This window comes from Delphinapterus leucas, chromosome 13 (genome assembly GCF_059928025.1).
Source record: "Delphinapterus leucas isolate spDelLeu-1000000601 "Yukka" chromosome 13, BTC_Dleu_Yukka2, whole genome shotgun sequence".
Taxonomy (NCBI): Eukaryota; Metazoa; Chordata; class Mammalia; order Artiodactyla; family Monodontidae; genus Delphinapterus; species Delphinapterus leucas.
Genome location: NC_143141.1, coordinates 78,983,023 through 78,992,879, shown reverse-complemented (window position 1 = coordinate 78,992,879; position 9,857 = coordinate 78,983,023). Strand labels below are relative to the sequence as shown.

Sequence of the window (9,857 nt, the reverse complement as noted above, 5' to 3'; positions counted from 1 at the left end):
CCTACCACCACACGGACTGTATCGGCACCAAGCTGGCAGCTGGGCATGACGGCCGTAGGGCCCCCAAATCACCTGGACCCCTGCTGCCTCATCCGCGTCTGCTGTGAGGGCTCAAGCCTCGGGGCAGCCCCAGAGCGCACAGAGGCAGGCTGGGCTCCAGACTTGTGGCACTGATACGGTCACGGGACACCAGAGTGTGGAAGGGTGGGTTCCCCCAGCGGAGCTCGCCTCCCGGCCTGGCTGGGACAGACACTAGGATGGGGACTTTCCAGGAGAAGTGGCTGGAGTTCCCGGCTTCCTGAGAGGAAAAATGGGGGATGGGAGCGGGGCCCCCAGAGCAGCCGGCACATCCTGTCCACGGGGCTCACACAGCTGCAAAACAAACAAACGCTGCCCCCAGTGAAGCTCACTTTCCTCCCACAGCAAACTCTCCGCTGCAGGCCTGTGGGCTGCGTGGTCCTTCTCAGAACGATCCGACTGCTTGTCCTTGGGAGCCAAGACCCCCATCTGAGCTTAGCTGCGAGCTCCAAAGCCGAGTGGTGAGGGAGGCCGGCGTGGGCTTGCAGACTGCCCTGCACGGGGCTCCCGGGGACCCATTTCTAGTGCTCTGGGGGATGTCGGCTTGCAGAGTTGTCTGCTAAGAACCTCTGGGTCCCGGGCAGGAAGCAGCATCTCAGAATCTGACCCTGGCAGGAGAGTGGAGGCTAGGACAGGTTTGGAAGCAGATGGACGGGTTTATTCGGCGGGGCTGTCTTGTGTCAAAGCTGAAAGGACTTCAAGGCCAGTTCAAGCCTAGACCAGTCCCTACCCTGAGGAGACAGAGGTGAGGTCTGGAGAAGGGAAAAGTCCTCTTTCCAAACAGGTCCTGGCTGAGCAGTTATTAACGGATGACCCCACCAGGCCGGGGCCTCTGGCCCCTCTGCCTCAGTTCACACAGTGGAATCCTCCCTCTGCCCTCGCCCTGCCCCATCCAGCAGCAGCCTGCGACGCCTGGCATACCCCAGGTCCTTCGAGGGAAGCGTCCCTTGTTGAGCCCCATCAGCCCGGGGCTGTAAAGACAGTGCCCCACACCCATCAGCCCGGGGTCAGAAAAGGTCGCCACTAACAAATGCGGGAATGAGCCACCGACACGGACTTTATTGGATGACTGGAGGTCACAGATTGGCTGGTGTGTCACAGACCTGCGGCGCCGGGGAGCATCAGTATCTCTGCTGAGGTGTCCGAGCGCCAGGCCGCCAGGGAGGAGGCCGGGCTAGCAGTGGGCGAAGCCACACCGCAGTGGCAGCTTCCGCCTGTGGCCCCCCCACGGGCACCTGCCAGCTGCACCCTCTCCCCTATGTCGCATGCTGGGGGCGGGAGGGAGCGGCCCAGAGGAGAGAACAGGGAGGAGAGAGAGGCCACGGCAGCCCATCGCCTCACCACCTGCTCCTTCCTTCGGAGGCCTTCCTGCAGTCGGCAAGAGCGCGGACCCCAGAGTGGCGTGCGGGTGTGAAGGCCTGGCGGCGAAAGAGAAGCGGGGCGGCTTGTGCTGGGGGCTGAGGCTGTCCCGGAGCCAGCTCCGGGCCCCAGGGAGGCTGCCCTCGGGGCCCAGATAAGGCAGAGGGGGAGGAGGAACTAGGCTCTCAGTCCCCGGAGCCACCTACTTCCTCTCACACTGGCACCAGTGGAGGGGAAGGGGGACGTGAGAAGCGGGACAAACCGGACTGAGCGCTCCCACCTGCCCTGCAGGTCCTGGCACGGGGCAGCGGGTGCTAGAGACTCTGAGGGCAGCCAACACCGGCCTGGCTCCGGCAGAATCCCTGAGGGATCAGGGTGGCTCCTGGCCCCGATGGGGAACGGCCTGGGGTCCTCATCCCAAATCCTCCTTCCAATCCTCTCTGTCCAGCAGCACAACCCAAGGGACAACAGCGGTTGCATTTTCTTAAAAACCTGTGTTTCCTTAAAAACTAATTCTGAACATGAAGACTGTATCAAAAACAACAACAACGAAAGAGGCATTCTTTGCTGCATTAAACATGCACCACGCTCAGACCCTGTGCCGGGGCAAGGCGTCGGGGAGAAGCCTAAGGCACTGGCCCTGCCCGGCACAGGGCTCCTTCTCCCGGGAAGGAGGCTCCCACTGGGGGAAGGCCAGTGAGCAAATCCAGACCCTGAGGACAGGGAAGGCCTGGCAGCACCCACCGCTGGACAGACGGGGCCCTTCAAGTAGCGGCCGAAGAGCATCCAGCCCAGGCCTGCCGTGAGAAGGATGGGCACCTCAGCCACAGGCGTCCCTGAAGGATGCAGGGACACCTGTGCTCAAAGCTGTAACGGTGGACATTGGCCCTATGGCCAGAGGCCCAAGGAGGCCGTGGTCTGGCCAGGCCTTCCCTAGGAAAGGAAGAGAGAGGAAGACATGGGGATTGTCAGGCCATCTACACACCAGTCACATACTCGGTGTGTCCGCTGGACAGGGCTGGGCCTGACGTCTCCCTTGAGCTCCGACACTTGGGAAGGCACCGTGCTTAGCACCTGGTAACCGGAGGTGGCTGGGCCACCCCACCTAGCCAGGCTCTCCTGGGCACCCACTCAGCATCCCTCTACTGGGGACCCTGCCAGGGCCTGCAAGCCTCCAGGAGTCATGGTGACTAGAGATTCCCACCCAAACCCCAGGTTGGCCAAGCCCTCCCTCCCGTGCTGGGGCTGGCAGAGCCGGTGGGCACGTGCTGGGGCTGGCAGAGCCAGTGGGCACAAGTGGGCACAAAGTTTCCCGCCCCGAGTGGAGCCTCCCTGGCCCCCCGCGCTCCCAGTCTCATGACATCCTGGGGACTGGGCTCCTGGTTGGCAAGGCATCCCCACAGGCTCTCCCCTCCACATCCACGTGGCTGAGACAACTTAGGCTCCACTTCCTATAGTGACCTTGCTCTCTGCATCTTGCAGGATTCCATGAACCCACAGGGCTGAGGAAAAGGAAAAAGGCAGTACAGGGGTCCTATGACCCGGCTTCCACCCTCCCTCTCTTGGGAATAGAGGTTCTGGCCCTACAGGTCCAAGTCTGCACCTCACTACGTGCCCCTCCACAGGAGAGAGGCTGCTGGCTCAGGAAGAGCACAGGGCTTGGGGGCGGTCAGAAGAGGCTGGGGGCAGCCTGGCCAGGCGCGTCGTGGTCCCGGATGTACTGTAAGATGTCCGTCTCGTCCATGGCTTGGATCTGCTGCTGCTGCTTCTGCTGCCTGGCCACAGCCTCAGATGAACCCGCCCTGGGGGGAACAGCTGGTTTTCTGAGTAGCGCTGGCTTAGCTGCCACTGGAGGCTTGGGCTTGGGCTGGGGCTGAAGCTGGGGTTTGGACTCAGCCCCCAGGTTCAGAATCTGGTCCAAGTCCTCTTCGACTCTAGAGAACCAGAGGGAGAAGCCCTGAGCACAATCTCCTGCAAAAGGGACAAGGTGCCCCCTGCCAAGGCAGGCACCCCTGCAGGGCACTGGGCTCGGTCCCCCCGCCTCCCAGACTCGCCCTTCCACCCATCCGCCCCCGGGGAGGAACTGAGGGGCAGGACTCTCCTTCCCTGCAACCCCGCAGCCCAGCGCGAGCAGAGCCGGCCCCTTGGCAGCCTCTGCAGGACTGCTTTTCGGGTGACCCCACTCCAGACAAGCTGGCTCCTTTAGGTGACTTTTCCTTCAACCCTTCAAGAAATAACAGTAACAGCTGTCACATACGGAGCTCCTGCTCTGGGCCACGCACTTTAGACCCATTCTCTTTTGCTATCCTCAACAACCCTTGGGGAGGTACAGCGCAATCTTCACCCTGCAGATGCGGACGCTCAAGTCCTAGGAGGCCGAGCCACCTGCCTGAGGTGAAAGCATGTGGCCGGCCTGAGTTGGAACCAGTAAGTCTGACTTGGGATGCTGGGCTCTCATCCAGGCCAAGTTCAGCCAGAGAAAGAATGAATGAGGGGCTCTAAGCCATCGTGGGGTGGGGTCTGCCGGCCCACAGTGTCCCCTGGTGGGCCACCCGGGTGTCCGTTAGACACGGCCCACCGAGGGCTGAAGCCAGCCTCGGCCATCAGCCACCAAGACTCCGCCACGCCCCGGACCTGACAGCCTGTTGGTGCAACTGAAGGCCGCAGCAGTGCGACGGTCACTCAGGACCAGCCCAAGTCCTGAACAGCAGGAAAGAAAGGCAGCCCCGCTCTGCCCTCTGCCCGAGGGAGCTCTTGCTGCCAGCTCCTTGTGCAAGGACTCAACTCCTGCAGACCAGATGCACAGCGAAAAGACCCGTTCAACCCATCCCCCAACCCGCCCACCCAATTAACGTTGGGCTGGGTACCTACCACGGCCGGCCTTCTCCGCATCCATTAATTCATTGAGTAATCACAAGACACTGTGTGGTAGCAGATGTTAGCTCCATTTTACAGATGTGAAAACTGGGGCACAGAAAGATGAAGGGCCTGGCCTGGGGCCCACAGCTAGCTGGGGACAGGGGAAGGAGGGCAGAGGCACTGCAGGCAGAAGACCGGGGGGCCTCGCGCAGGCCACTTGGCCTCTCCAAGCTTTGGTTTCCCATCTGCCAAATGGGAAGAGCGGCATCACCCCACAGGGTTACAACCCCGTGTACAGAGACTCGCAGTGCGGCAGGCGGAGTGCGGTTCCCTCCCTCATCCTGCTACTCCTTCGGTGGCCTCAGCCCACCCCACCTGCCTGGTCCTCCGTCTCCCTATCTGGGAACGGGCTCCAGCTCAGACAGCAGCACGGCTGAGTAAAGGCAGGAGCAGAGGGGAGGCACCTCTGGCCAGAACAACTCCCGGCACCACAAGGCCTGGCAGAGGTCTACATGAGGGTGGAGGTGCCCTTCCCGGGAAGGGCTGCCTGCCACGTAGCAGCTACTGAAGGGGCAGTGGGTCACCCTGCCTGCTTCCTGGGTCAGCCTCCTGTGATGCGGCATAGGCCCCAAGGGGAGAATTCAGAGCCTCCCACAGATGGCAGAGAAGTGAGCAAAAGATGTCCCTCCAAACCCGGAGGGACTGGCCCAAGCCAGGCCTTGAAAGAGTGAGTTCCAGGCAATCCCAGGAGGCATCACCCTGGGACAGGCTCCTCCTGGCAAGTTCAGCTCAGCTGTGTCCCCGCTCCCTCCAAGTGCTGCCCTTCCTCGAGCCCCCTTGGGGCAGGTGCTGGCTTGTCCTGCATCCTCCACTGGAGGCTGGGTACCCAGGAAAAGCTCTGGGGGACTGAATTATCCTCAAACAGGGGCCCTTAGGGAAATAAAGCAGCAGCTAAAAGCTTGTGTCGGAGTTCAGGATTTATACTGCTTGGCAAAGCAATGACTCTTTGGAGCGAATCAGGAGCTGGATTTGCTCTGAGGCAGAAGGTGGGGCAGTCACACCCGGGATACAGGTGGCCACAGAGCATCTCTTGCCAAGCACCCTATTTCCAACTGGGCTCCCTGAGTCACGGGTAAAAACAGGTCGCACTGACACAAGGTCCAGCTCCCCTCCCTTCCAGGCCCTGCAGGTGTGAGGTCAACCACTGAGGCCACTCCTCTTCCCCAGGTCTCTGCAGAACTTGACTAAAGACCAAAACTGGGGCCCCAGAGCAAGAGGGAACGGGGGTTTCTCAGCCTCCAAACCCAGCTCAAGTGCCCCTCCATGCTGCCTCAGGATGGGATTGCAGATGCCAGTGGTGGAATGAAGGGGTGATGAAAGCACTGATGGATGGATGAATATTAGAAAGTTTATCATAAGGAAGCCCGGTTACCACCTGCATAGTCCCAGGACACACACAAAGAAAAATAAAATATGGTTCCTGCTCTCAAGAGGGTAATTCTTTCTTTACCAGATGTCTGGCAGAGCAAAGGCAGGGTCACAGGACTCACATTCTCTAAGGCAGTGACTCCCAGAGAGCCCTGTGGGACGTAGGAGGCCTTACAAAGGAAAGGGTCCCAGGGACCAACCGGAACGTGAAATGCTGCGTTGGCATCGCCCTTGAGCCACGCGTGCCCACACACTAAAGGCTTGGAAAGTCCTGCTTAACCCGGCCATCTGGCCACAGAAAGCGTTTGAAGGTAACACCTTTCAGACCCCCCAAACCGGCGTTCCGCAGAACATGGGCTGGAAAGTGCCAGTGTAATGGATTTAATATAAACGATGCCCAAAGGTCCCACTGGGTCTGCCCCGCTAGGACATGCTGAGTCCTGGCAACGACAGAGGCTCCCCGGGGCTGACCTGCTTCCCTGGGCCTCAGTGTCACCCCGAAGCACATAACAACAGTCCCAGCTTCTCCCAGGGAGTACTGCTGCCTGGGTGTCAGCGGTGAGGACACAGGATGAGCGTGAACAGCTGCCAGGGGCCACGGGGAGATGTAATGACAAGGAGCCGTCGCTGTGACTCAGGCTCGGCGGGCACTCGGAAGGCTAACAGCCCGCGGTTGCTAACGAGGGGGGGTGGTGACAGCCTCCCGGGATCGCATGTCCAGCGCCACGTAACTCTTCCTGGAAAGAGAGAGCTCAGAGTCCCGTAGACGGCCAGGCTCGGCCGGCCTCCTGGGGACATAGATGATGCAATGCAGAGACGCACAGTGCCCAGCGTGCTGAGGAAGCAGTGGCATGAGCAGAAGCCCAGGGAGAGCCTGCCGACCCTGGGGTGGGAGGCGGAGCTGCCAGCCTCTCCTCCTCCAAGCGCTCAGAGTCCTGGAAGGGTGGGACGACGGGACACAGGCAGGCTGACCTGGGTTCCAATCCCCGCCTGTCACCTGGGAGCTGGGGGCCTTGGGCCAGTTACCTCTCCCACCCTCCATTTTCTGTAAAAAGGAGAAAATAGCACCTACGTGGAGGGTGAGGGTGGGAGGCGGTGCTGCTGTGAGGATTAAATAAGATAACATGTAAAGAGCCCAGCATACTGCTTGACACACGGCACACACCTCGTGGCGGTCAGGTGTGCACATGTTCTGTCAATCGACCTCCACATAACAGGCTAAGCCTCGCTCTCCCCTCCATAAGGCCTGCCGATGGGTGCCTGCCACTGCCCAGAACATCTGCACTTTGCCCCCCCAACGTGCGCCGTGTGCTACCAAGTCAGTTTTATATATCTGTTCCCAAACCTGTTGATGCCAGTTATACTTGCTCGTGCAATTACATAATTTATTCTTTATATACACTATTTGTATACATGAAGTCCTGTCTTTCTAGAATCTGATGAGCTGCTGACAGCCCCCCACCCAACCCTTGCATCGCACCCCATATGCTGCCTCCTGGTCAGCTCCCACCCACAGGCTCCTGTCTCTGATGGGTCGGGATTCCCTCCCTCGGAGCCCAAGGATGGTGAAGTGCCCCCACACTGGATGGGTCCCTGGCTCTGTCCAGGCCACTCTCAGACCTGGTAAAGCAGCACTGGGGACAGATGGTACCTGAACAGCTCCTCGGAGGCCTCCCTGCAGCCTGGGCGGGACGTGGGTCCTCCACCCCCGTGGGCAGCTGGCAGCAGTAAGGGGTCACCCAGGGGGACGGCTCCGCCAAGGTCAGGATCGTCAAACAGCTTCAGGGCTGCGGAGGAGGCAGCAGCAGAGGGGTCAGAAGAAGTCCTAGCCTGTGCTCGGCTGCCTGCGGGGTGCAGGGTGGAGAGAGTCTGGCCCAACCTCCTGGCACAGCCAGGAGAGAGGAAGCAATATTGTCACTTCAGTCTGCAAGGCAGATTGCGGAAGTACCAGAGGAATGGGGCCACGTGGGGCAAGAGACATGTGCTCACGGGGGCCTGCAGCCCTGGCCCCCGCCTCCATCCACGCTGGGCCAGAGCCACCTGATGGCACCCCTCCCGGTTTCAAGTCCTTGCGGCCTCCCCACTGCTTTTAGGAGGAAACAGCCTCTTCAGCTCACACCCCGGGCTCCCCATGGACCCGGCCAGTGGGATCTCTTAGCTCAGCCCCCAGGGCTGCACCCCAGTCTTCCTACAAGCGCTCACTGAGCGCCAACCACCGGCCCGGGGCTGCCAGCTCTGGGATGCAGTGGTGAGCAGACACGGCTCTGACCACAGCCTCTGCCTTCGAGGAGCCGGGGTCTACTCCCCACCCTCTCCCCCATCTCCGCTGCTCAACGCTGCCCTTCGTGAAAGGTAACTGCAGCTTCTTCGCCTGGAATGTGCTTTGTCAGCAGCCCCGGCAAACTCCGCTGACCTTTCAGGATCCAGCTCAGGTACAGTTCCTCCACCTGACCCTCACCCAGGAAGCCTTCCCTGGGGTCCCCACAGGCACGGACGTCCTGCTAAGACCTGTTACAGGCCCAGGCTAGCCTCTAATGGTCAGGAGATGTCCTGTCTCCCTCAGGGAGGCCCTGAGGCCAGAACTGTGATTCACTCACCCAGGTGTTCTCGGCCCCAGCACAGTGCCGGGCCGTCAGTGGGCGCCTGGAGCAGGCTGAATTAATGGGTGACATCAGTTCCCTATCCTGGATGCAAACGCGGGCGGGGATAGGAAGGGTCAGAACAGGCACGAGTGTGGAAGTCCCAAGGCTGCTCAGCTTCCCTGTTCCAGCTCTGCACTGGACCCTCCCTCGGGGTCTCTGCAGGGGACACAGAGCCTCTTGTTAGACTCCAAGTCATGCAGAGCCCCAGCAGGCCGGAGGCAGGCCAGCGTCCACTCTCCACCTGGTGCCCACATCTGGCTGCAGAGGTAACAAAGGTACTTCTACACCAGTCACAACCCACACTTTTCAAAGCAGCAAAGAAAACTACTCTTTGCTTCTGAGGGATGATTAGAATAAACATACAGCCCTGGAACGTTCCAGGCTATGGGGACACAAGGTGTGAGACTAGATTTCTCCAGCAGAAAATCTCTCCACTGACTGCATCTGCATCGTGTTAACACATGAGCCGTCCTGCTCGTGTGTGGTGGGCCCAAAGCCACTCGCAGAGCTTGGCTGGGTCACCCGGGAGACACCGAGAGTGAAAGGAACACCCCCGGGGCTCTACTTACAGTCCCTGGGGGGCGCGTCCTCTGTGGGGCTCCGGGGAGAGGGCTTCCCGCCCGGGCCAAAGAGCCCCTCGTCGGGGTCCGCCTCCTCATCAAAGATGGAGAGACAGGGCGAGGGTTTGGGCTTCACGGCCACTTCCTCCGGGCGTTTCTTGGGCTTCTTGGAGCTGGGGAATCACAGACAGAATTCGAGGTTAGCACCTCTCACAAGAGCCCTGCCGGCCAGCCACACAGGCACTGGGCAGGCTTGAGCTTGTGTCTCATAGGAGCTTTCCAAGGAGCGACAGTGAGCTGGGGACACGCTGCTACATAAGCAGCCCAGCCTTGAGCCCAGGGAATGGCTGCTGTGGGGTATGTGGCAGGCAGGAGGCTGTCTGGACTACACAACTGATTGCAGATGACTCCAGCCCTGAAGGGCCAGCAGGACAGGCCACAGGCCGTGCCCTCCTTCCGGAGCTGCGAGGCCACACCACCTCAGCACCCCGGGGGCCAGGCTCATCACAGAGCCACTGACAGCCACTCGGACACAGGGATGGATGCACGTGAGGCTGCACACCTCAGGGCCTGGACCCAGGGGAGAACAGAAGGCAGCCTTGGTCAATGCTCCCTTGTTTCCACCCACACATCCCCCCTTCCCTTGAGCGGTCTAACCTCTGTCGTTCCAGAAAACACTTCAGTCCCACTGAGCCAACATCACCTCCTTCGGGAAACCCCTCTGGCTACTCAGAGCCCCAGTCGCCTCTGCACCCCTCGGGTCCCTTTGCGTCTCATTCATCGACTGGCCAAGGTCCTGCTTTGGGCCAGACACTGCTGTGGGAAACCAGGAGGGGACTCGAGGAAGCTTCGGGCCCCAGGAGGGCTTTATTTCCCAATCCGGGTGGTGGTTACACAGCGGACATGTCAGCCTTCAGGGAGCTGAAGACTG

General features: G+C 60.6%; 1 protein-coding gene across 5 annotated transcripts in view; it reads right to left on the bottom strand.

The window, feature by feature from the left end:
• Positions 1-1,117: 1,117 nt before the first annotated feature.
• HS1BP3 (HCLS1 binding protein 3) overlaps positions 1,118-9,857 on the bottom strand; it is a 34,255-nt gene continuing 25,515 nt past the window's right edge. For 3 of the 5 annotated variants that reach the window (XM_022574362.3, XM_089923397.1, XM_089923398.1), the window contains 3 exons: positions 8,936-9,099; positions 7,376-7,511; positions 1,118-3,371 (listed from right to left, as the gene is read on the bottom strand). In XM_022574362.3, coding sequence (XP_022430070.2) covers positions 3,107-3,371; positions 7,376-7,511; positions 8,936-9,099 — 565 coding nt within the window. In that variant the 3' untranslated portion in view covers positions 1,118-3,106. Of the gene's footprint in view, positions 6,462-7,375; positions 7,512-8,935; positions 9,100-9,857 lie in introns of all 5 variants that reach the window. The other 2 variants (XR_002644614.3, XM_022574363.3) reach the window with 2 other exon arrangements.